At 52.4% G+C, this 26,525-nt stretch overlaps 1 protein-coding gene across 36 annotated transcripts in view; it reads right to left on the bottom strand.

The window, feature by feature from the left end:
- The window catches only part of LOC103351904 (uncharacterized), a 250,964-nt gene that overhangs the window by 167,020 nt on the left and 57,419 nt on the right, over positions 1-26,525 (bottom strand). For 17 of the 36 annotated variants that reach the window (XM_089324012.1, XM_089324013.1, XM_089324015.1 and 14 more), the window contains exons 9-10: positions 7,622-7,698; positions 6,004-6,099 (exon numbers count right to left, since the gene is read on the bottom strand). In XM_089324012.1, coding sequence (XP_089180138.1) covers positions 6,004-6,099; positions 7,622-7,698 — 173 coding nt within the window. Of the gene's footprint in view, positions 1-6,003; positions 6,100-7,621; positions 7,699-12,287; positions 12,364-21,510; positions 21,587-26,525 lie in introns of all 36 variants that reach the window. The other 19 variants (XM_089323984.1, XM_089323983.1, XM_089323990.1 and 16 more) reach the window with 4 other exon arrangements.

The raw sequence follows: 26,525 nt of genomic DNA, 5'->3' as shown, positions 1-26,525 counted from the left end.
GTGTGTCCACTCAGATGCAACCTTACCCTGGTGCCCCAGCTCTCACCACTGACTCCCCATCCTGAGAGGACTCTCCATGAAGGGAGGTCCTAGGCCTAACTCACAGGCATGACCCTGACTGTGCACTGGGAGGTACTGTTCCAATCAGTGCATGGCATCCCCACAGTGCTTTAGGCCCTCTAGGGCTGCTCCCCAGTCCATAAAAGGTAGATGGTTTCGGCTACAGGAGGTTTCTCTGGGCTCTCCCTATGTTGGGGGTCAAGAGAGAGAGAGAGAGAGGAGCTAAGGGAAAGGAAGTCAGAAATTGGAGAAGTCATTAAATCAGAGGGGCTGATCCACCTTCCCCAGACATGCAGGATGCTAGGGAAAACGACTGCACCCAGGCAGGTGTGGCTGCTTCCAGAGTTGTACAGGGGAGTGGTAATGGTGATATTCTGATCAAAACACATAGATATACAGAATCTCTTTCTCATCTTCCCACTGACATTCACAGTTCCTTGAGACAGAATTCACCATGGGACAGCAAACGACCAGGCACTGCAACACTGGAAACCTTCACTCTTGAGCTCCAGTATTTGGAGGACACCATTATTTTTTTCAGTCACAAAAGGCGGAGGGAGAGATGGGGAAGACCAGGTGGTCCCATTTCTGGAGCAGCAGCGCCATCCAGCGGAAGCTGTTTCAGAAAAGTGTGCACTCATCCAGCACATCCCACATGGAAGGTGCCAAAAATGAGGGAGAGTAGAATCTGGGCTCAGAGCGAGGCAGCACCAAAGTTGTGGAAAGTGAGAGAGCTGGGCTTTCCCACCCAGGGATCCTGAGAGGCCAGGCCACCAGGCTACTGTGGAGGTGGGGGCCAGTCCTCAGGGGCCGCCATGTTGCACAGCCTGCAGCTGAAGCATCTCAGGGCACTGTGTCTCTGCACAGGAGGGGAGGCAGCACTTCCTGACTCTCCCCACCAGGGCACAGCAGGGAGCCTGAGCAGCTCTGCTCCCCTGCACTGTGAGAGCTTTACTCTCCCTGCCCCCCACACCCTGCAGGTCTCAGGGGCACAGCAGATTCCTGCTCGCTGAGGTCACAGCTCCCTCAGCACAGGCGACACCTGACTGGCACTGAGGAGGAGCCGCGCACCTGTCACACTGATGACCGCCGTTCCCCGCTGGCCTGCATCTGTGCTCCTGCGGGGACTGGGTCCTCCCGGGATGTGGTTGGTAGGCTGAATAGATTACATCTGAAGCGACAAGGAGGGAAAATGCTCCAGTCCCTTTGGTGCTCATGTAACCTCCTTTCCCTCAACACGCCCCTGTGTTCCTACCCAGGCAGTTCCTGGCCACTGGGAGTCTCCCGGAAAATTCAAAATACAAAGTGTTGTACCCTAATTTACCCCTAAGACAAGATGAGGGACGAAAATGCCCACAGCTTCTGCTCTGACAAAATGGCTGAGGCTCCCACAAGCCCCGCCCAGACATGGCGGCCACCGGGCTCCCCATTATTCCAGGCTATGCCCCCACTGAAACAAGTTGCGGAGCTCAACCCCCTGCCACTGCCTATGTCCAGAGCCTCCAGAGTCCACTCCTTGCAGGGAACCGAGCTCCAAGGGCTATGAGCCCTCCCTGGGGCATGTTAGGGTCTCCCTGCATGCTACTTCCCTACAAAGCTAGTACTGTGCAGGCGCAAAGGCAACACCTAGCAGAATCTGCAAATGAATACCGCTTGGTGGCAGTATTGCATCACAAATCGCACCTGCCCTGTACTCACCCTTCCTCCTCCCCTTGTGAATGAAAAAACCCCTGGTGTCCAGTGGGTCCCCAGCATGGCTGCAATCCACGTGGGATATTCTTTCTGGTTCTGAGGGGAGCAGGAAGAGGTAGGGCAATGCACTGGGTGCTGAACTGACCCTGAGTCCATGCAGCCTGGCCTTAGCATGCCACTCCTGGCAATCCTTGGGACCAATAAATGCAGGGGTAGGGCACCTGCACCTAGCCAGGGCTCTGACCCAATACCATCCCAACAACAGGCAGCCTGGGCACTGTCACTGAATCTTGCCACACCAGTTTGCCTAGGAGGCCCAGGGCAGCCAGATAACTGAATCAGTCCCTGACAAGTCATATTCACAAGATATCTAATCCAGGCAGACTTAAAGAGTCTGTACCCAGAGGTCCTGGGAAGGAAGAGGGTGAAGGGTTACAGCCATCCCAGGACCACAGGCCTCAGTACCTCTCTACTCTCACAGGGCTCTCCCTTGGTCTGCAGACAATGAGGGTCCCACACTCAGGCCACTCAGGAGGGGAGACGGAGTCCACAACAAACACAGCACCTCTCCTCGCACATGACCCAGGGTCACTGCCTGAGAACTCCTTATATTGGCAGAAGGAAACACATATTGGAGCGACCTCATGAGTTAGGATGAATCTCTATCCACAGTGCAACATTCAGACAACTCAGGGAATGGACCAAGAAGGGGAATAAGTACAAATGTATAGACATTATGAAGCTGGGTGTGAGAACTATCCTTAAGGGCAAATGAGAATGAATGAGTGAAAGGGTGGTTGTTTAATGGGGGCACAGCCACAATTGTACATGGAGCTACCTAGATGGTATAGCAAGCCCACTGCTCCTGACAGGGAGATCTACATGTGCAAATCCACTCTGAACTCCTTCACATCATGGAGACCTGGGTGTCCAGGCAGACATGGACAGGAGGCAGAGGAGGGCAGGCCTCACTGGCCGCCATATCTGAGACAAACAGCTGAGTTTCTGTGGACACTGGCCCTGCCAAAAAACCAGGTGAGAACTCCTGATTGTCTGGAGCTAGACCTAAAGCAGTTCAGGGTTTCAAGTCCGTTCCTGTCCCAGTTGTGTGTTACTTTCTGGCAACCCTCAAAGTCTGCTCTACATAGGCAACTGGTCACTGCCTCTGCTGGCCCTTCCACACTGCTAGGATCCCACCCCTAGGGGGCCCCTGTCATCCAGGCTCCTTCTGCTAAGGACAACTGCAGTCAGGAGAGGCTCTATGCTCCTGCTGGGACCAGGAGCTCTCAGGAGCTCACAGGGAGGCTGAATGTAAGGACTCGCAGCCAGATACCATGCAATGGAAATGGATCAGTTCTAACTGCCATAAGCAGATTCTGAGACTGGAAGTTCTTGTCGGAGGAGGCAGGATCAAAGTTGAAAAAGTCCTCTTGGGGCCCAGAGGTCATCAAAAACATTGACCCCAATGCACCAAGGCACAGGGGCAGAAGGGAAATCAGACAGAATCCTGATCAGGATCAAGCCCAGGACTTTACAGAGAATTCTGCAAGCCTCGCTCAGACATAGCCACTACCAGGAAGTCAAGTTCCACTCCTTGGGCCAAGCCGGAACACACCATCAGCTCGGCTCCTTGGCCTCCCCTGTGTTCAGGGCTTCCACAACCTATAGGACATGCTGGCCCCAGACCCAAGAGCTCTGAGCTCTCACAGCTTCAGCCTGGAGACCCACCTGCAAACTCCTTTTTCTGCCAAGCCAGTCCTGCAAGTGCACATAGATGCAAGCACTGGTGAGATGTGCAAAAGGCTTCCTCTCAATGGCTGTGTGGCACCACCAATGCCATCTGCCCGGCCCCCCAACATGTCTTCCCTCTGCCTTTTATGCATCTAAAAAATCCCAGAGCTGTTCAGCAGGAACCCAAAATGCCTGATTCTGAGGGGAGCAGGAGGAGTGAACACATAGCACTGGGTGCTGCACTGGCACCATAAGCACGCAACATGGTCACAGTGCACAAAGGACGTCTGTAAGGACACCCCAGCCATAGTAGGAACTCCATCTTACCCAGCTGCACTGTTTGCATCGCACTTGGCTTCAGCCCTTGGAAATCCATGCAAAGGCCCGACAGGCTAGGACACCTGCTCCCCTAGGCAGTCTGACTCAGACCTTGTCACTGGACTGTTCCAGATGCCTTCTAATATGAGGAAGAGTGGCTGTGGGGCTCTCAGGAAATGTTGCATGTGTCCTCGGCCATGTCACCAGGCACCTCCAGAACTGGTGTGAAAGCATGGGAGTGTGGACTGCCCAGGGGTGACACCTGGGGCTCTTGCTATACTAGGAAGCTAGTGGGAGGCAGGCCACCATGAGCATCATGATTGGCAGCTGAGCCAGAAGCATTGCACAGCACGTTTCCTGCCATTTAACCCTTGGCTTAGAATGACAACCACTGTCAGGCAATCCAGGGCATCAACCTCATGGTGCACTGGGTTGACTCGGCCCCAGCAACTCATGATGACCCACAATGCTGACTCCCACCAGAGCTGATCCCAAGTCCTTTGGAGCATAAAGGTTCTGCCAGAATAGGTGCCTCTGGGCTTTCTCTGGGTTGGGTTCACAAAGAGAGAACTGAGGAACTCAGGCAAGAAGAAGTGGGGAAATGCTAGCACTAGTTCCACCACAATCTCTAAGTTACCCTCACAAAGAAGGAAGAATCATACTGAGGATGACAGGATCCTGGGAGTGCTGTATAACATCCACAACTGTGCACAGAAAACTAGAACGCAGGCATCCCATATGGAAGCTGGACAGAGCCCTAGCTGCTTAACTTCTTTTCATTTATTTTTTTATTTGAAAGGCAGAAAGTTACAGAGAGAGGAGAGGCAGAGAGAGACGTCTTCCATCCACTGGTTCACTCCGCAACGGGTTGCAACAACCGAAGCTGTGCCAATCCAAAGCCAGGAAACAAGAATTTCTTCCGGGTCTCCCAACTGGTGTAGGGGCCCAAGGACTTGGGCCATCCTCCACTACTTTCCCAGGCCATGGCAGAGAGCTGGATCAGAAGTGGAGCAGCTAGGACTCGAACCAGCACCCATATGGGATGCTAACAATGCAGGCAGCAGCTTTATCCACAATGCCACAGTGGCAGCCACCTGCTCTACTTCTGATCCAGCTCTGTAATAATGAGCTTAGGAAAGCAGAGATAGATGGCTCAAGTCCCTGGGCCACTTTATCCATGAGGAAGACCCAGATGGATTTCCAGGGAACTGCCTTCCTTCTGGCCAACATGGCCATTGCGGCCATTTGGGGAGTGAACCAACAGATGGAAGACCTCTCCTGCTCCTGCTCTTTCCTTCACTCTGTTAACTCTGCTTCTCAAATAAATAAAACATGTGATTATGAAGATAATCCAGTGAAAATAAGCACTGAGGTTACAGAGTTACAGATGCATGTATTTTGTTCCTGGGCTTTCCAGTAACATTATATGCTCCAGAGACAGATGTCAAGTAAAAAACACCATGTACTGAGGGACCTCAACACAGTTAATCTTAATTCTTGGGTTTCTATGTTTGGAGGATGCAAAGAATTTTTTCAGCTACAAAGGGCGGGGGTAGAGATGATGAAGAAAGGGGGGGGTTACAATCCTGGAGCAACAGTGCCACCCAGCGGAAGAAGTTTCAGAATGGCGTGCAGTCCACCCATTACAAGTGCAAGGCTTCTGAAAGGAAGTGTGGGCGCCATTGCTGTTTGGAGAGCAGGTGTGAAGAGTGATACAACTGGGCTCTCCCACAAAGGGATCTTGAGTGACAGAGAGCTAGGGCTCTGTCCAGCATCCATATGGGATGCCTGCGTTCCAGTTTTCTGTGCACAGTTGTGGACTTTATACAGCACTCCCAGGATCCTGTCATCCTCAGTATGATTCTTCCTTCTTAGTGAGGGTAACTAAGAGATTGTGGTGGAACAAGGCTGCTGTGGTGCTGGGGGCCAGTCCTCAGGGGCCGCCATGGTGCACAGCCTGCAGCTGAAGCATCTCAGGGCACTGTGTCTCTGCACAGGAGGGGAGGCAGCACTTCCTGACTCTCCCCACCAGGGCACAGCAGGGAGCCTGAGCAGCTCTGCTCCCCTGCACTGGGTGAGCTTTACTCTCCCTGCCCTCCACACCCTGCAGGTCTCAGGGGCACAGCAGATTCCTGCTCGCTGAGGTCACAGCTCCCTCAGCACAGGCAACACCTGACTGGCACCGAGGAGGAGCCCGCACACCTGTCAAACTGATGACCGCCGTTCCCCGCTGGCCTGCATCTGTGCTCCTGCGGGGACTGGGTCCTCCTGGGATGGCCGCCATGCTGATCAGGTCACCTATGAGGGGACAGAGGTAGGAAAATGTTCCAGTCCCTTTGGTGCTCATGTAACCCCCTTTACTCAACAAACCCCTGTGTTCGTCCACCAGGCAGTTCCTGCGACACTGGGAGCCTTCCAGACAATTCAGCATAGAAAGTTGATATTCAACTTCACTCCTAAGACACAGGAAGGTTGGAAAACCCCCACAGACCCAGCTCAGGACAAAATGGCTGAGGCTCCCACAAGCCCCGCCCAGACATGGCCGCCACCAGGCTCCGGAGCTCTTCCCTGCTAGGCCACAGCTGCCAGGAGTCCAGAAGCTTGGACCCCTGGTACTGCCTATGTCCGGGCTTCCAGAGGGGAAGTGGGGAACCAAGCTGTCCGAGGCCTTGAAGGGCTCAGAGCTCTAGGGGAACATGGACCCGGTACCCTCATACACCCTCACTAACTGCCAAGCTAGTTTTGCGCAGGCGCACAGCTCCAACTCAGCGGGATCTGCAAATGAATTCCTCTTGGTGGCAGTATTGTACCACAAATGTCATCTACCCTGTATCCGCGGGTCCTCCCTCCTCCCTTTGTGCAGGAAAAAACACCCAGCATTGACCAGCTAGTGCCCAGCTTGACTGGAAACCAGCAGGAGGGCTCCACTTGGTTTCTAGGGAGCAGAGGGAGCTAGGGCAATGCATTCTGTGCTGAACCCACCTGGAGCCCAGTCAGCCTGGCATCAGCACAACTCACAATGCATGGTCCTTAGGGCACCCCCAGTGGGGTAGGGCACCTGCACCTAGCCAAGCAATACCACGGAGCCCTGCCACAACAGCATGCCCCAGATGTCCAGGGCAGCCAGAGAATCTGAATCAGTCACTGAGGAGTCATATTCACATCAAGTCTCATGCAGGCAGACATAAAGGGCATATACACAGAGGTACTGGGAAGGACACGAGTAAAGGGTTACAGCCATCCCAGGACCACAGGCCTCAGTACCTCTCTACTCACAGGGCTCTGCAGGCAATGAGGGTCCCACACTCAGGCCACTAAGGAGGGGAGACCGGGCAACACCAAACACACCAACTCTCTGTGCATCTGACCCAGGGTCACTGCCTGAGAACTCCTTATATTGGCAGAAGGAAACACATATTGGTGCTGACTCAGGAATTAGGAGGAATCTCTATCCACAGTGCATCATTCAGACAAATGAGGGAATGGAACAGGGAATGTAGACATGATTAAATAGGGTGTGAGAAGTATCTTTACAGGCAAGTGAGAATGAATGAGTGATGGGGTGGTTGTTTAATGGGGGCACAGCCACAATTGCATGTGGAGTTACCTGGATGGTAAAGCAAACTCATGGGTCCTGGACAGGGTCATCTCCATCTTAGAATCCACTCTGCACTGCTCCACACCATGGACACACACACAATCTGGGACTCTCCATAGGGAGTAACAACCTTGGACCCAGGTAAATGAGCCAAGGCATTGTCCTCCCATCTGTTGTGGGCTCTGTCACATCCTGCTGCCCAGACAATACCCTGTTTCCTACCGAGGCCAGCTTCTGTGTCTCTGAGCGAGATGAGATGCCGGTTTGGGAAGTCTCCACTGTCCTCTCTCTGGAATGAGCTGCAAAAACACAAAAGAAAGGAAATAAGGAGAGGACATCCAGGAATTCATCCTTCATGAGGTTAGGACTCAATGTACCCAGGAAAGCATAAACATGGCCTCTGAAACCACACCTTACCAGAAAGGTAGCAGTGGTTAGGGTTTATAATGCAAAACCTTATGATATCTGAAGGGACCTGTAGACAGACTTAATCCTTCTGTTATTTTCTATACATTAAGATTCCACAAGGAGAGCAAAGAGAAGGAAATCAGTTCCCCCAATATCCCAATACAGCATACACTGCTTGGAAGACCTCATGCATTCGGAGCCTCTGCCAGAGTCCCTGGTCCCTGAGCCAGCACTACTGTCCAGAAAGGGGCTGGAGGTAATCGTCACACTCACGCAGGCAAGGACACCTTGCCAGAGGTTTCTGCTAGTCCCTAAAAACATGGTTGTCACCAAGGTCCAAATCATGATTCTTTATCGTTACAATGGACATTATGAGACCACGGGAAACAGGATGACTGGGAACACGGTTGGGCCCACACCACCTCCTTCCTACCTGAGACGTTCATCCTGACTACCAGGTCTGCAACAGTCAGCCACAAAGATGGGAAGGAATTGAGTACCACCAACTCAGACACTGGGAGAGAGGGAAGATTAAGGATCCTCAACCCTAAGACAGCAGGGCCTGAGTACCTGCCTCCTCTCCATGGCTGTTCCCTGGTCTTCAGATAAAAAGGATCCCATGCAATGGGCATTCAGGAGGTTTACCTAGGTGCTACAGCCAAGACACACACCACCCCTCCTAGCACCTGACTCAGGTTCCCAGTTGTTTTCCAAACCCCATCAGTGAGCTGGCAAGAGAAATACACAGACATGATTCCAGTAATGATAGAATCTTTTTGAACAGTGTATATTCCAACATAGATATGGTAGACAATGAATGTAAGGCAAAGCATAGACCCAAATACAGAGAGTACTACATATGCAAGAACGGGCAGGTGTGTGCCTGTTTAAATGAATGCATGAACAAAGGAGTAAAAGGTTATGGGGCGCTGAGTGGAGACAACAACCAGATGTCACACACAGCCCCTGGAAGGAGCTGCAGAACCTCTACCCCTACCCAAGATCAGCTAAGGGCTCAAGCCAGGGCTCATCCACCTGACCGATGGGTGGCAACCTGGGGAACTCAGGGAGAGGCAACCAGCTCAGATCCCTGGAGGGGGCCCAGGGCGAGACCTGTACCGTGCACGGAAGGAATTGTTCCCATCAGTGCCTGGCATCCCCACAATGTATTATGCCATCTGGGGCTGGCTGCTGCCACCATAAAAGGTGGAAGTTCCTGCCTCTGCGTCTCAGAGTGTTGGGGTCACAAAGACAGAAGAGAGAAGTGACACAAAAATAAGTAAAAATGTTGGGTAGTCATTCTCTCAAAAAATTGAACTGAATGTAGGATGCTATGGAAGAACACAAAATACAGCAAGGTGGGATTAGTTTCCAAATTATGTACACATTGTACACAGGAGTTGTACAATGATATTCTGACCAGAACAAATACGTGGAGCACATACATACAGCTATACAAATTCAGTTTCTTGTCTTCCCACTAACATTTATATTCTCTTTTTTTTTTCTTTTTTTTAAAGGCAGAGTGGACAGGGAGGGAGAGAGAGACAGAGAGAAAGGTCTTCCTTTGCCATTGGTTCACTCTCCAATGGCCAGCGCGGCCGGCGCACCGTGCAGGAGCCAGGTGCTTCTCCTGGTCTCCCATGGGGTGCAGGGCCCAAGCACTTGGGCCATCCTCCACTGCACTCCCGGGCCACAGCAGAGAGCTGGCCTGGAAGAGGGGCAACCGGGACAGAATCCGGCACCCCGACCGGGACTAGAACCCGGGGTGCCGGTGCCCCTAGGTGGAGGATTAGAACATTTATATTCTCAAGAGAGAGCATTCATTAAGGGACAGCATTGCCCTGGTATCCCCAACACTGAAAAATCTTCGGGTTGGGTTCCAGTATTTGGAGGACACCGTTATTTTTTTTCAGCCATAAAAGGCGGAGGGAGAGATGGGGAAGAGGGGATGGTTCCATTTCTGGAGCAGCAGCGCCATCCAGCGGAAGCTGTTTCAGAATAGTGTCTACTCTGTCCATCTAATCCCATGTGGAAGGCTCCAGAAATGCGGAAGACTGGGATCCCAAGCTCACACGCAATTATCACCAGAGTTCATACAGAAAGTGAGAGAGCTGGACTCCGCCACCAAGGGATCCTGAGAAGGCCCTATTGGTACTCCTGCAACCCCCCTTCCCTCTTCCCTAGCCAAGCCCCTATGGACCTTCAACAGGGGGCTCCTTAGACACAGGGAGCCTACCAGAGCTGACCTAGACACGGAGGCACCCTACTTCACCCCAAAGACAAGGGGAGGGAGGAAAATGCCCACAGCTCCCACTAGGACAAAATGGCTGAGGTTTCCGCAAGCCCCGCCCAAACATGGCCACTACTAGGCTGCCTCGCTCTGCTCCGCTAGACAACAAAGGCAACACACCCTGGAGCTCAGGCCTCTGGCCATGCCTGTGTCCAGGCCTCCACAGCCCACCTGATGCAGGGGCCCAAGCTGGCCCTGGCTTCCAATAGCTAAGAACTCTCCCTGGGCACCTGGACACCCTCACTTCCCTACCTAGCCAGTTCCATGCAGACACACAGCTGCAAAGGCTGGTGGAATACACAAAACCACTACCTCTTGATGGCAGTATTGTACTGCAAATGCAACCTGCCCTGCCCCAGCAGGTCCTCCCTCCGCCCTTCCCACAGCAAAAAAATGCCCAGCACTATGCAGCAGGAACCCAAAATGGCTGCTGCCCACAAGGCCTCTCTGCCTCATTGTTAGCTGAGCAGGAGGGGCTAATGCACAGCACTGGGTGCTTAACAGGCCACACAGCCTGGTCGCAGTACAGTCCTCCCAAGATGCCCTCAGTTCTAGTTGGCAAGGGATGCACCTCAGGTCACCCCAGCCACGGTATGGCACCTATGGCTAATGCAGCCAAACCCACTGCATCTCACTTAGCTTCAGCCCTCGGGGATCCTTGAGGTTGCTTACATCCAATACTGCTGAGTTTACGCAGCATGTCCTAACATCTGGAGCCGGTGACAAATAGGACACCAAGGTGATTCCACCTCACTGCTGTTAGGCACTAGGGTCCTCCAGTAATGTTCAGGAAACAAAAAGGATGAACAGCCAACAGCCTAGGCCTCTGCTCCCCCAGGAGTTGAGAGACCTACAGCACTGCGGACAGGCCTCTGCCAGTCTCTGACCTCTAAGCCAGCAGTACTGTCTGTAAAGGGGCAGGAGGTAATCGTCTCACTCACCCAGGTAAGGACACCTAGCCAGATGTTCTGCTAGTCCCTAACAGCACAAATTCTGTTTCTTCTCTACTCAAGAGAGATCACTCACTAGGGGACAGGACTCGCTCAGGTACCCGTAACACTGCAAACTTTCACTCTTGGCTTCCTGTATGTGGAGGACACTATTATTTTTTTCAGTCCAAAAGGCGGAGGGAGCGATGGGGAAGTTGTGATGGTCCCATTTCTGGAGCAGCAGCGCCATCCAGAGGAAGCGGTTTCAGAACAGTGTGCACTCATCCAGCACATCCCACAGGGAAGGTGCCAAAAATGAGAAAGAATGGGATCCAGGCTCACACGCTGGCATCACCAGAGTTGGTGTGGAAAGTCAAGAGAGCCGGGCTCCCCAACCCAGGGATCCTGTGTGGCCCTCGGGGATCCAGGCAAGCGCCGTGCAGGCTCGGACCTCAGTATACTTCCCAACGGTTGGAATCAGACATTGTCACTGAGCACTGCCACAACAGCTTGAGCAGGAGGTCCTGGGCGGCCAGATATCAGGATTCGTTCTCTGACAGTCCAATTTGACGGGATGTCTCAGGTAGGGGAATATATAGGGTATGGACCAGAGGTACTAGGAAGGGACAGAGTGAGAGTTGCAGCCATCGGAGGACTACAGGCCTCAGTACCTCTCTACTCTCAGAGCTGTCCCCTGGTCTGCAGGCAATGAGGGTCTCCCATTCAGGCCAGTCAGGATGAGAAATGGGGACCACATCAAATACACCAATTCCCTTTGCACCTGACCCAGGGTCACTGCCTGAGAACTCCCAGTATTGCCAGAAGGCAACACATAGTGGCACTAGCTCATTAATTAGGACGAAACTCTACCCACAGTGCATCATTCAGCAAGAAGTAGGGATGGAGAAGAAAGGGGAGTAAGTACACGTGCACAGACATGATTAAGGTGGGTATGAGAAGTATCTTTACAGGCAAGTAAGAATGAATGAGTGAAGGGGTGGTGATTAAAGGGGGCACAACCACGACTGCCCGTGGAGCTACCTGGATGGTAAACAAAACCCACAGGTCCTGGACAGGGTCTCCTCCATGTTAGAATCCATTCTGGCCTCCTCCACACCATGGAGACACAACCTGGGACTCACCATAGGGAGTGACGACCTTGGACCTAGGGAAGTGAGCCAGGAAATCAGTGCCCTGTCTTCCCATCTGATGTGGGCCCTGTCACGTCCTGCTGCCCCCACCATGCCCTGCTTCCTACCAGGCCAGCTTCTGTGTCTTTGAGCGGGATGAAATGCTGGTTTGGGAAGTCTCTACTGTCTTCTCTCTGGGATAGGCTGCAAAAGGACAAGAGAGAGGAAATACTGAGACAAAATTCTGGGAATTCATAAAGTTAGGCTCCTCAAGGTCCCCAGGAAAGCAACAACTCTGCCTCTGAAAACAAGATCTTACCAGACCTTTGTAAGTAGACTCACCAGTGTGCCCAGAAAAGTAGGAGTTTAGCTTGATTTTAGGACATATAACCCAAAAATTGATGATGTTTGAAGGGACTTGTAGACATAATTATTCCTTTTGCGGTATTATACACATTAAAATTCCACAAGGGGAACAGAGAGAGGGGAAATCATTTCCTCCAGTATCCCAGTACTGCTGACACTGCTTGGAAGGCCTCGTGCATTTGGGGCCTTACTTTAGTGGGTTCATCCACAAAGGGTGGAGGAAGAGAAGGTGGGGGCAGGTGGCAATAGGGGGGGAACACAGCCATCAAATGTAAGTGCTCTGTGCCGTCCCCTCTGTCTCTGCGTTATCCTAATGGAATGTTTGTGATTACCCAACAGTGGGGTGGAAGTAATCATGGTTCCTGTGGCTGGCCAGGTGCCACCAGCAGGTGCCTTCTTAATAGGTCTGGATCGGGTCACCCAGGGTGGGACCTGGGGCTCAGGCAGACATGGACAGGAGGCAGAGCAGGGCATTGGCCCTGCTGAAAAACCAGGTGACTGTCTGGAGCTAGACCTAAAGCAGTTCAGGGTTTCAAGTCCGTTCCTGTCCCAGTTGTGTGTTACTTTCTGGCAACCCTCAAACAAAGTCTGCTCTTCATAGGCAACATCCACCCTGGTCACTGCCTCTGCTGGCTCCTCCCACACTGCTAGGACCCCACCCCTAGGGGGCCCCTGTCATCCAGGCTCCTTCTACTAAGGACAACTGCAGTCAGGAGCGGCTCTATGCTCCTGCTGAAACAGGAAGCTCACGGGAGCCTACAGGGAGGCTGAATGTAAGGACTCGCAGCCAGGCTCCGAGGAAAGGAAATGCATCAGTTCTGCCTCTGCCATAAGCAGATTGTGAAACTGGAAATTCTCTGTGGTCTTTTAGGAGGTAGAGTCAATGTTGAAGGAATCCACTTGGGGTCCCGAGGTCACCTAATACAATGGACCCACTGCTCTTGGGCTTTGGGACAAGAGGGAAATCGCACTGAATCCTGGCAAGGATCCACCCAGGTCTTTGCAGTGACTTTCAGCGGCCCCGCCAAAACATGGCCGCCAACAGGATTCGGAGCTACGCCTGGCAGACTCAGCCACCACACAGCCTGGAGCTTGGCCCCCCGGCCCTGCCTGTGTTCGGGGCCTCCGGAGCCCCAAAGACACCAGGGCCGAGCTGTCCGGGGCCTCCATGGGCTCTGAGCCCCCCGTGGAAACGGCCCCAGAACCTGTCTGTACCTTCACTTTCCTGCGGTTGGCGGGATCTGCAAACAACTTCCTCTTGATGGCAGTATTGCACTGCAAATGCCACCTGCCCCGCCCCCGCGGGTCCTCCCTCCGCCCTTCCTGCAGCAAAAAACTTGCAGCACTAGAGGGTACCCAGCATGGCCGCTGCCCAGCATGGTCACTCTGCTTGGCTCCAAGGGGAACAAGAGGAGCTACCCCACAGCCCTGGATGCAGCACCATCCTCATGCCAGCGCCACCTGGCCTAGCACACAGCTCCTGGGCTGCCCTGGCACTAGCACACAAAGGAGGCTTCTCAGGGTACCCTCAGCCATGGAGAGTACATGACTAAGGAGGGGAGAGTACATGACATTGAGCTGAAGATTCTCTAGGACACTGTGGCTGTTGACACAAGCGGCTGGAGAACATCCTGATTATTCCCTATGAGGTCGTGACAAGGCACAGTGAACCAGCTCTGTTTCAGTCCATGTTGTGTGCTTTACTCTTGTTGCTCCTTATTATGTTTGGGTTCAGAAGCAAATTTCATTACTGGTCACTGCCTTTCATGGCTTCTTCACCACAGGAGGTGGCTTGCTCTCTAGGTGGGAGGCCCCCAGTATGCCGGTTGGAGCCGGTGAGCACCATTCCACTCTGCAAGGTGGATATGCACCTGCAGGGAGTGGGGTGCTCTGGGATGTGACAGGCAGACTAAGCCCATCACCTCTGAGGAGACAGAGGAAGGAAAATGCTCCAGTCCCTACGAGTGCTCCTACAAGCCTTGGCGACTTTCAGTTCACAGCTCCTTAGCCACAGAAAACCTTCTGGAGATCTCAGCACAGAGGGTGGCTCCTCACACCACTCCTGAAACAAGGCTAGGGAGGAAAATGCTCCGATTTCCAGCGAAGGGCTCCATGGCTGAGGCTTCCACCAAGCCCCGCCCAAACATGGCGCCACCAGAACAGAGCCTGAGCTTTTTGTGATACAGTTACTAGGCACCCTGGCAATCTGCCTCTTATTGCTACATGTTTTGGGGACTTCCACTTCCCAACCTGCTAGCTAAGCTTGCCCGGGTCTCCAAGGGCTGTGAGCACTCCCAGGGTGTGGCCCCAGGACCTGCCTGCATTCTCACTACCGTGCCAAGCCAGTCTTGCGCAGGCTCATGGCCACCAGGGCTGGCAGGATCCTCAAACAACTTCCTCTTGATGGCAGTATTGCACCACAAATGCCACTGGCCCTGCCCCTGCATGTCTTCCCTCCGCCCTTCGCAAAGGAAAAAAATGCCCAAAGTTGTTCAACAGAGACCCAGCATGGAGGCTGCCCAGCATGGCTGCTCTGCCTGGCTCTGGGTGCTGCATCCAGGACCACAAAACACAGTGCCTCGCTCCACTCACACTCCCCTGGTCTTCAGACAGCAGAAATCCCAATCTCAGGCCTTGGTAAAATGTAATTTCTCCAAGATGGTGGCCATGGGAGAAGAAAAAGGGAAATGAGAACGCATACATATGTAAATACAGACATAAGCAAACAACTGTTAAGTGAGAAAGTGTGGGAGCACGTATGTATGAAGGAATGAGACAATCAGTGAGTGAATGGAGAGGGGCGCTGAGTTGCATCTACAGATTGCTACAATGCGCTGTCTATCCCCGAGCCCTGGGGGAGGTCAGCTGCCCATGTGCACTGGCTCTTCACTCTTCCTGATTCATGGACCCACTACCTTAGGCACAGCTTAGGGAGCAACAACTGTAGAACCATGGAGGTGAGCCAGGGCATCATCTTCAACTGTCCTCTCACCTGATGTGGCCCTTGTGGGCTCCTGCTGCCCTCACTAGGGTTGACAACGAGCTCTAACCCTGGGTCAGACAATGAACTGGCTGGATCAGACTCTGCTCTAAGGGTACAGAGGACAGGGAATGGGGCACGACGAAGGGAAATCGAGGCCATCTTCCCACCTGCTGGGATGAGCAATGAAACCACAAAGCAGGAAATGTATCCACTGGAGTCCACGTCTAAAGTGTCCACTGTGTGCCCAGAACCCTTTGGAGTAGTGAACGTCATATGTGCCCAAAGGCTTCAGGTGCTAATGTAGCACGCATACATAGATACATCATTTCTGTTGGATGCTTTCTAACTGGTCTTACATCCCCAAACAGACAGCAAGAGAGGAAGGACAGCACCTCCCAAGCACCCCAACACAGAAAACCACCCTGCTAGGGACTGGTTGGCTTTTGGGGCACTCCCTGTCATTTTTCCATCTGCAAAGCACAGAGGGCAAAGACAAAGAGGCTGGGATTTCTGGAGCAACAGTGGCATGAAACACAAGCTTTTTAAGTGTGCTTTCCAGATGTTCCGTGTGTGCTATTACACAGCTTCCAATACAAGGAACAGCGGATTTGAAGAACTCGGGGAATGATGCCACTGAACGTGCCATGTCACCTGGCACCTCCAGGGTTGGCATGACAATAAGGTGGTCTGGCTTATCTATGGAGGAGTCCTGAGAGGCAAGGCCTGCGAGACTCAGAAGGTACTGAGGACCAGGCCACCATGCTGGGTGATCAGGAGCCCGAGTCCCTGCACAGCACTGGCCGCTTTGTGCTGCCCAGCTATCACAAGGAAGTCAGTCAGGGGGCACTGCCCTGGGTACTCTGAACCCCAGTGAATCTGGACTTAAGAAACATTGGAGGACCCAGTCCCAGTGGGAGGCACTCAGTCAGGGGCTGCACCTTATAGAGAGGATAGGGAAAAGCTGATGGTCGCAGAGTCCAACAGGACAGGGAAGACTAGAGCTGCACATGCCAGTTTGGCTTCCACTCACTCCCAACACAAGTCTGTGACACAGACCCCAAGGACACCATCCACAACCATATTCTAGTGTAGGACAAAGGATGCTGAAGACCTCACTTAATGATTGTGAACTTGAAGTGGTCATCATGCTCCAAAGTGAGGGGCCCCAGGTCTGCTGTTCTACAAGCGCCAGTGGTCAGAATCAGTTCAGTGAAGTGCTGTTTCCTTTGCGTTGTTTAACTTGGCTACTCTTCCTGGGAATGCAGCTGGGTTAACAAGCAGCTGAGGAGGTCTGTGTCTCTAGGCTGTAGTTCCTACAATGCCGCATCAGAAGCCCACTAGAATGAAGCACACTGACAGCATCACACTCAGAGCCGTGGATTGGAGAGCAGCCCATGAGAATGTAAAATTCTAGATACTACCCTGGGGTCTTGGAAACTGGTGCTGGCAGCCCGGAAATCTATGGCAGTACTGCAAAAGAAATTCCAACATGCTTTCCTTAACTCCTGTGTTTTCTCTCTTCTATTTTACAGTGGGGAAAAATAATAAAACACCGACCGATATCCACTCTGTCTGAAACCTGCCATCTGGTGGTTTGCTGTGCTCACATCCCTTCCTCCATTCTGCAAGGCCTCTGCCCCTGTGGGACAGTGTTAGGCATCCTCCTTGACATCAACAGATACTGGCTCCCCATGCAATTACCCTAAGAATATAACAAACACAGCCAATCATGGATGTTTCCTCACCACACAAGGTGGGCGACACAGCAGGTGAAGCCTCGGGTATGTGCACAGAGTATAGTCACATTCACCCACTACCCATCTGGGAGCCTTCTGACTTGGGCAGTATCAGGAGCTGCTGAAAGCCCGACTTGCTACCAGATCTCAAGCAGGCAAATATAAAGGGCAGAGGCCCAGAGGCAACCATTCAGAGACTCTGGAGTTCGAGGGAAGGAGGAGGACTAACTGTAATGCCAGACCACGTGTTCTGATCATCTGAATCCTCTCACAGGGCCTAACCCACTTGTTATGGCAAGGACCCTCACATATGCTAATTAGGAGTCCAGACAGTCACCTATGTGAAAGACACAGGTTGAGTTCCTGACCCCAGGTTTGTCTTAGATAGAAGAGGACACACACCCCAACAGGGGCCACAATAAGGACATCTGCCTTCCTTGCCTAGGTCCCAGGGCCCACCTCAGGAAACAGCAACAGGAACACTTGCAGTTGGGTAGGAGTATGCATGCTGTCACTATAATTGGCAGCACTCTGTAACCTCAGTGAATTTCCAGGGAGGTCACAGGAGAACACAAGAGGAAAGGAGATGAAGTACCCAGAAAGACACATAATTAAGCAAGTACATCAGTAGGTAAGAAAGTATGTGTGTACACACATGTGTGAATGAATGAGTGGAAGTGTGCAGAGAATAATGTGTTAGGTAGTTAATATGATGTCTACTTATGAAAGGGGGGCTAAAGAAAATATGATTTTTTAAAGGAAATGGAAATTTTTGTGGGGTAGAGAAAAAATGTAGAAGTAACGCTTGAAAGCAGATCAATAATAATATGTCTAAAATCCTGTGCCTGTTACATAATCCTGTTAGGTGGGTTCCCACTGAGGACAGGTCTCTGCCATAGTCCCTGACTCCTCAGCCAGCGCTATGGTCCAGGAAGGGGCAGAAGGTAACCATCCCACTCACCCAGGTAAGGTCATCTTGCCAGAGGTTTATGTTTGGTCCCTTAAGACATGGTTGTCACCAAAGTCCAAATCTTGAATCTTTATCCTAATAATCAGCCACCTTAGCTCTCTGAAGGGTCCTTATACTTGCAGAGGCCAAAAAAGCCTTCAGTCAACTTCCCCCAAGCATCCTGGACATGTGGAAGCTTGGCAAACCTGACCTTGGCCCTGCCTGGACTTAATTCCAGTCCTACACATGGCTATGTAACTGTTCCAGCAATACATGTCTCAGGACCGCCCAACAAGATTGTGTTGATGGAAGAAATGCACGAGAAACACCAGCAAGCCTTTTGCAGTACAACACACCCCTTTTATTCCTCCTCTGCCATTTAACATTAAATCAAGACTTGACTTATACTCATTTAGATGCAATCTGAAACCTGGTGCCCCAGCTCTCTTAACTGACCCTCCCATCCTGAGAGGACTCTGTATGAACGGAGCTGCTGGGCTTAAACCAAGGAGCCGAAGAAATTCTCCCCATAAAGCCATCCTAACAATGTACTTCAACACCTGGTTGGAAAAAGAGAGAGATGATAGCCCGGTAACTGGGAGGAATCTATTTTGACGGTGGCAACCGCAAGGTAGATAAGAGAAAATAAGAAGAATAGGGCAAATAAAAGAGTGGTAAGTATGCAACAAAGTCCATGTATGTGCATCTGGAATGAATGAACGAAGAAATTAAAAGTACATGTGTGGGACTGAGTAGACAAAAAAATTGGTCTTTCACACACAGCCTCCCAGAAGGAGCTGCATTCCTAGGGGCCCTAGAACCAAGGTCAGCTACATGCTGGAGCCTGGGCTCATCCACCTGAACCACGGGTGGGAACCTGAGAAACTCAGTGTCAGACAGCTATCACAGATCCCTGGAGGTCACCCAGGAATCACCCTCACCATGCACTAGCTAGACTTGGCCCTGACAATTCCTGACATCCCCACAAGGCACTCCAGCCACCAGGGCTGGTCCTGAGTCCTTGACAGCTTCAGGCGGACTAGGAGCCTTTCCCTCTGGACGTCTATGTGGTCCTGCAGGGACTGGGGTCCTCACCAGATGTGGTAGGCAGGATGAACAGACGACACTAAAAATGGAAAAGAGGAACAAAACTACACCAGTTCTGATTAGTGCTCGCGCAGCTCCATGTCCTTCTGCAAGCCCCCTTGGACTTACACCACAGAACTCTTTAGACACAGGGAAACTTGCACAGAACGCTGCCCCGAGAGGCTGCCGACCCATCTCACGGCTAAGACAAGGGGAGGGAGGAAAACGTCCACACTTCTACTAGTTGCAAAATGGCTGAGGCTGCTACAAGCCCCGCCCAGACATGGCCGCCACCAGGCTCCCGAGCTCTGCCTTGCTGGGCGGCAGCCGCCAAGCACCCTGGAGCTTGGCCACCGGCACTGCTTATGTCCAGGGTCTCCAAAGCCCACAAGACGCGGGGGCCCCAAGCTGGCCCGAGCCTCCAAGGGCTTGAGCCCTCGCAGGGTATTGCTCGGGAACCACCGGCACCTTCACTTCCCTGCCAAGCCAGTGCTGCGCAGGCGCACAGACGCCAGGGCAGGCGGGATCCGCAAACAACTTCCTCTTGATGGCAGTATTGCTTCGCAAATGCTACCTGACCTGCCCCAGCTAGTCCTCCCTCCGCCCTTTGTGCTGCAAAAAACTAGCCAGTGCTCCAGAGCAGGGCTCTGAAGGGAATAGACACAGCTATGGGACTGGGTGTTACACTGCATCCTGGTTTCTCCATTGTTCTCCTGGACTGCCTCAGGTACCACTGTACAACCAAAGCTCCCAAAGGCACCTGCACTTAGTGCTTCCATACTGCATACCCTGCAGCTGGCTTCAGCCCTCTGAGAACCGGCAAGGGCCCCATAGGTGACTCGGGGGAAGCAGTCTCACTGGGATCTGTTCACTGCGCTCCCCCAACGACAGCTGCCCAGAAGGTCCTGGACAACCACATCTTCTCACTGATTCACAGGCCAGTTTTGACCAGTAGTCTCTGGGAGCCAGACAAAAAGGGTAGGAACCTAGAGGTACCAGGAAGGAGCAGAGAGTGAGGAGTTACAGCCATCCCAGGACCCCAGGGCTCAGGACCTGCCTCCTCTCACAAGGGTCCCCCCCTCCCCGGTCTGCAGACAACGAGAGTCCCAGAACCCAGAACAAGCTGGCCATGAACACCTGAGCAGGTGCCTCCTTAACAGGTGTGAAAGGAATGGAGGCAGGGCCACACCTGTACGGGACTTAGGTGTCAAGGCGGCCAGAGTGAAGAGGAAAGTGAGGGCAGTTTTGGGGCCCACCATAACGGGCAACTTAGAGCTGAATCTTCTAGTGGCCATTTGTCTACAGAATAAGCAGTTGGAAAACTCATGATGACTGAGACCAAGTCAAATAACAGTTTCAAGTCCTTTTCTGTTCCATTAATGTGAACCTTACAAACATACCCCTATAGAAAGTCAGCTCTTCGTAGGCAACTTCCATCAATGTTTAGTTGGATTGGGACATTGTCACTGAGTCCTGCCATACCAGCTTGCCAAGGAGGTAAAGGGCAGCCAGATACTCTGAATCAGTCACTGACAAATCATATTCACATGATGACATGATGTCTCATCCAGGCAGACGTAAAGGGTATGTACCCAGAGGTAGTGGGAAGGAAGAGAGTGAAGGGTTACATCCATCCCAGGACCACAGGCCTCAGTACCTCTCTACTCTCACAGGGCTCTCCCCTGGTCTGCAGGCAATGAGGGTTCTACACTCAGGCCACTCAGGAGGGATGATGGGGGCCACACCGACTCTCCTTGCACCTTACCCAGGGTCACTGCCAAAGAACTCCTTATACTGGCAGAAGGAAACATATTGGTGCTGACTCAGGAATTAGGAATCTCTATCCACAATATATCATTCAGACAATTTAGGAAATGGAACAGGAAGGGGAATAACTATGCATGTATAGACATGATTAAGGAGGGTGTGAGAAGTATCTTTACAGGCAAGTGAGAATGAATGAGTGAAGGGGTGGTTGTTTAATGGGGGCACAGTCGCAATTGCACGTGGAGATACCTGGGTGGTAAAGCAAACCCACAGGTCCTGAACAGATTCACCTTCATGTATGAATCCACTCTGGACTCCTCCACACCATGGAGATACGACCTGGGACTCTATAGGGAGTGACAACCTTGGACCCAGGGAAATGAGCCAAGGTATCGTTCTCCTGGTCCTCCATCTGAGGTGGGCCCTCTCACTTACTGCTGCACCCACCATGCCCTGTTGCCTACCCAGGCCAGCTTCTGTGTCTTTGAGCAAGATGAGATGCCGGTTTGGAAAGTCTCCACTGTCCTCTCTCGTGATGGGCTGCAAAAGGACGAAAGAGGAAATAATGAGAGAACATCCGGGAATTCATCCTTCATGAGGTTAGGACTCAATACACCCAGGAAAGCAACAACTCTGCCTCTGAAAACCACATTGTACCAGATCTTTATAAATAAATTCACGTGTGCCCAGAAAGGTAGGAGTGATCAGAACTTATAATGCAAAACATTATGATATCTGAAGAGACCTGCAGAAGTCCTTACTGCATTTGTTGTGTTCTATACAGGAAGATTGCACAGGAGAGCAAAGAGAGGGGAAATCAGTTCTTTCAGGGCCCCAAGACAGCTGACACTGCTTAAAGGCCTCGTTAATTCAGGGCCTTACTTTGGTGGGTTCATCCATAAAGGGAGGAGTAAGAGGAGAAGGTGAGGGGCAGGTGGCAATAGTGGGGCAATAGTGGGGCAACACAGCCATGAAATTTAAATTCTCTGTGCCTTCCCTTTGCTCAGTGTAGACTCTAGTAGAATGTTTGTGATTAGCCAACAGTGGATGGCTGGCCAGGGGCCACCAGCAGGTGCCTCCTTAATGGGTCTGGATCAGGTCACCCAGGGGTGGAACCTGGGGGACAGGCAGACATGGACAGGAGGCAGAGGAGGGCAGGCCTCACTGGCTGCCATATTTGAGACAAGCAGCTGAGTTTCTGTGGACACTGGCCCTGCTGAAAAACCAGGTAAGAACTCCTGATTGTCTGGAGCTAGACCTAAAGCAGTTCAGGGTTTCAAGTCCGTTCCTGTCCCAGTTGTGTGTTACTTTCTGCACACCCTCAAAGAAAGTCTGCTCTTCATAGGCTACATCCACCCTGGTCACTGCCTCTGCTGGCTCCTCCCACACTGCTAGGATCCCACCCCTAGGGGGCCCCTGTCATCCAGGCTCCTTCTGCTAAGGACAACTGCAGTCAGGAGTGGCTCTATGCTCCTGCCGGGACCAGGAGCTCTCAGGAGCTCACAGGGAGGCTGAATGTAAGGATCTGAGACAGGTTCTGAGGAAGGGAAATGGATCAGTTCTAACTGCCATAAGCAGATTCTGAGACTGGAAGACGTCTGTGTTCTAATAGGAAGAAGCAGGTTCAAAGATGAAGGAGTCCTCTTGGGGCCCAGAGGTCACCTAAAACAGTGACCTCAATGCTCCAGGGCACAGGCACAGAAAGGAAATCAAGGATTCCTGATCAGGAAAAACACTAGGTCTTTGCAGACTTCTGCAAGCCCCGCTCAGACATGGCCACCACCAGGAACCAGAGTTCCACCTTCTGGGCCAAGTCACCATACACCCTAGACCTTGGCCCTGTGACCCGGCCTGTGTTCAGGGCCTCCACAACCCACAGGACGCAAGGGCCAAGTTGGCCCTGGAGCCAAGGGCTCTGAGCTCTCACAGGGTACAGCCTTGTGACGCACCTGCACCCTCCCTTTTCTGCTAAGCCAGTCCCGGACATGCACACAGCTGCAAGTGCTAATGGGATGCTCAAACCACTTCTTCTTGATGGCAGTGTTGCACCACAAATGCAACCTACCCTGGCCCCCAACATGTCTTCTCTCTGCCTTTTATGCATCTAAAATCTCCCAGAGCTGTTCAGCAGGAACCCAAAATGGCTGCTGCCCAGCATGGCCTCTCTACTTGGCTGAGGGGAGCAGGAGGAGCAAACACACAGCACTGGATGCTGTGCCAACCCCATAAGCATGCAGCCTGGTCACAGTACGCTCCTTGGGTCTGCACACAGGAACAGTGCACAAGCGATATCTGTAAGGAAACCACAGCCATAGTAGGGACCTCAGCCTAACCGGGCTATCTCATCTGCACTGCAAGTGGCTTCAGCCCTCAGGGATCCATGCAAAGTCCCCACAGGCTAGGACACACAATGGGCATTCTGGAGGTGAACTAGGTGCTAAAGCTAAGACAAACACCTCCGCTCCTAGCACCTGATTCAAGTGTCCAATCATTGTCCAACTTCCATGGATGGGCTGGCAGGGAAAATACACAGACATGATATCCCAGTAACTGGATGGAATCTATCTCCAATTAGGATCTGGGAGAAAATAAAAGGAGTAGGGTAAAGCATGCAGACAAATGCAAAGAGCCTATTAAGTATCAAAGAACATGGTGGGTGTGCCTGCTTAATGTGTGAACAAACAAGTGAATAAAAAGGCTATTTGGGGGCTAAGTGGAGAAAACAACCAGATGCCACACCCAGCCACCTGGAAGGAGCTGCAGAACCTCTCTGCCCCTATCCAAGGTCAGCTGAGAGCTGGCACCAGGGCTCATCCACCTGACCCATGTGTGGCAACCCGGGGAGCTCAGAGTGAGGCAACTGCCACAGATCCCTGGAGGGGACCCCGTAAGACCCTGACTGTGCACTGGGAGGAATTGGCCCTATCAGTGCCTGGCATCCCACAATGCGTTATGCCCTCTAGGGTTGCTCCAAAGTCCATAAAAAGTCAAAGGTTTTGGCTGGGGAAGGTGACTATGGGCACATACTGTGTTGGGGGTCATGACGACAGAGAGAGGAGCTGAGAGAAAACAAGTCAGCAATGGAGAGGTCATTTTATCAGAGGCACCGGTTTACCTTCCCCATAAATACAGGATGCTATGGAAGCAAACTGCATCCAGGGAGGTGAATCACTATGTAATTATGCAGAGGAAAGTGGGAGTGGTTATGGTGATATTCTGATCAAAACAAACACTAGAACGAACCACCTACAGACACAGATTCTGCTTCTTGTATCCTCACTGACACTCACAGACCACCACTGAGGACACAGAGGAAAGAAAATGCTTCAGTCCCTATTGGTGCTCCTGCAAACCCCTACGAACCTTCAACAGGGAGCTCCTTGGACACAGGGAGCCTTCCAGAGAATTCAGCCAAGACAGGGTGGCACCCTACTTCACTCCTAAGAGGAGGGAGGAAAACACCAACAGCTCCTGCTAGGACAAAATGCCTGAGATTTTAAGAAGCCCCGCCCAAACATGGCAGCCACCAGGCTCACCAGCTATGTTCCTCTGGACCACAATAGCAACACACCCTGGAGCTCAGAACCCTGGCCATGCCTCTGTCCAGCCCTCCACAGCCCACACGACTGATTGGCCTCCAACAGTTCTGGACTCTCCCTGGGCACAGCCCGGGACCCCTTTGTACCCTCACTTCCCTGCCAAGCCAGTGCCTGGCAGACACACAGCTGCAAGGGCTGGAGGGATACGCAAACCACTTCCACTTGATGGCAGTATTACACCACAAATGCCACCTGCCTTGCCCCCACAGGTCCTCCCCTCTGCCTTTCGTGCAGCAAAAACACGCACAGCCCTATGCAACAGGAACCCAAAATGGCTGCTCCCTACATGGCCTCTCTGCCAGTCCCTAAGATGAGCTAAAGCAAAGCACTAGTTGCTGCACAAGCCACATAAGCGTGCAGCCTGGTGGCAGTATACTCCTCCGGGGATGCATCTCAGGTCACCCCAGCCATAGCATGGCACCTGCACCTAGTCCGGCCAAACCCACTGCATCCCACATAGCTTCAGCCTTCGTGTCATGCTAGGACATGAGCTCACCCAGGCACCGTCTGACTCGCACCTTGTCACTGGACTATGACAGATGGCTTCTAATATGAGAAAGAGTGGTTGTAGGGGTCTCCATAATGCTAACAATGGCTTCCACCAACTCAGTAAGCAGTTCCAGAGCTGGTGTGAAAACATGAGTGTGGATTGTCCAGGGAAGAGACCTGGGAGATCACACACACTAGGAAGGTGGCGGGGGGGGGTGGGGTGGAGGATGATGGCAGGTCACTGTGCTAAGCATGATTGGCAGTTTGGAGCCAGAAGCACTGCACAGCACTTTTCCTCTAGCTTGACCTTCCTCTAGAATCTCAGCTAGTGTCAGGCAGCAGACACTGCCCTGGGCTCTCCAAACCCTTGGGAATATAGACCCAGCTGCAGGCCCCAGGCCCCAGGCCCTGCAAAACCGAGAAGGGTAGTGGGGGTCACTCTGTCAGAGGCTGCACCTTGTACAGAGGATGCAAAACTGCTGATGATGGCAGAGCACAAGAGGACAAGACGACTAGGGACGTGCATGCCAGCTGGTTTCCACTTACTCCCAACAACACAGTGACACAGACCCCCAGGACACCTTCTCAGTCACACTGACCACAGGACCCAGCAGGCTGAGGATCCCACTCAGGACCAGTGTTCGAGTTGGACATCACCCTCCAGAGTGTGATTCCAGACACCTGTTGTCAGGAACAGTTCAGCACACACGCTCTACTAACAGATTTGCATCATTTCACAGGGTTCCTTACTGCGAACACAGGCGACCAAGGAGGTGTCTATAAGACATGCAAGACCACAGCCCAGCTCTAAGGAGCAGAGGGAACCAGCACCGTCACAGTCATAGCCTTGGACTAGGGACCAGCCCAGAAGAATTTTAAGTCAATCCTGACCCAGGGTTTGGGTAACAGGGCTCACAGCCCTGGAATTTTTAACCCACATAAGACCACATGGCAAAATTATGCAACCTGAAGAGTGTGAAATGAATAGACACAGACAGGTTTCTGCACCACTGGAGTGTATGAAGGAAAAGGAGCATAGGAGACTAGAGGGTCAAGAGACTTCCTGGCAGACTCCCGACAACAGCTGACCAGGACAAGGCCTTTACCAGGTAGGATCTGGAAAACTCTATGACCCGTGCTAGACATCTGGACACTTGTCTCTGGGAGAGTCAAGATCTCTGAAGAAGGGCTGTGGTCCCAGGAGTATGTACCTGGTCCCTGGCCTTGGCAGACACTCCTGATGGTTGGTGGATCTGGAATAAAAACGGAGTGAGGTGTCTGAGTAGGAGGCCCAGAAAGAACCAGGGTGGGCCTGAGTTGGGGGTGCTTACAGCCTATACTGCTGAGCTTACGCAGCACGCCCTGACATCCGGATCTGGAGGGCTGGTGAC

This window comes from Oryctolagus cuniculus, chromosome X (genome assembly GCF_051225735.1).
Source record: "Oryctolagus cuniculus isolate XC-2025 breed Fujian yellow rabbit chromosome X, ASM5122573v1, whole genome shotgun sequence".
Lineage (NCBI taxonomy): Eukaryota > Metazoa > Chordata > Mammalia > Lagomorpha > Leporidae > Oryctolagus > Oryctolagus cuniculus.
Note: the sequence above shows the minus strand (reverse complement) of the source record. Positions and strands in the feature narration are given on the sequence as shown.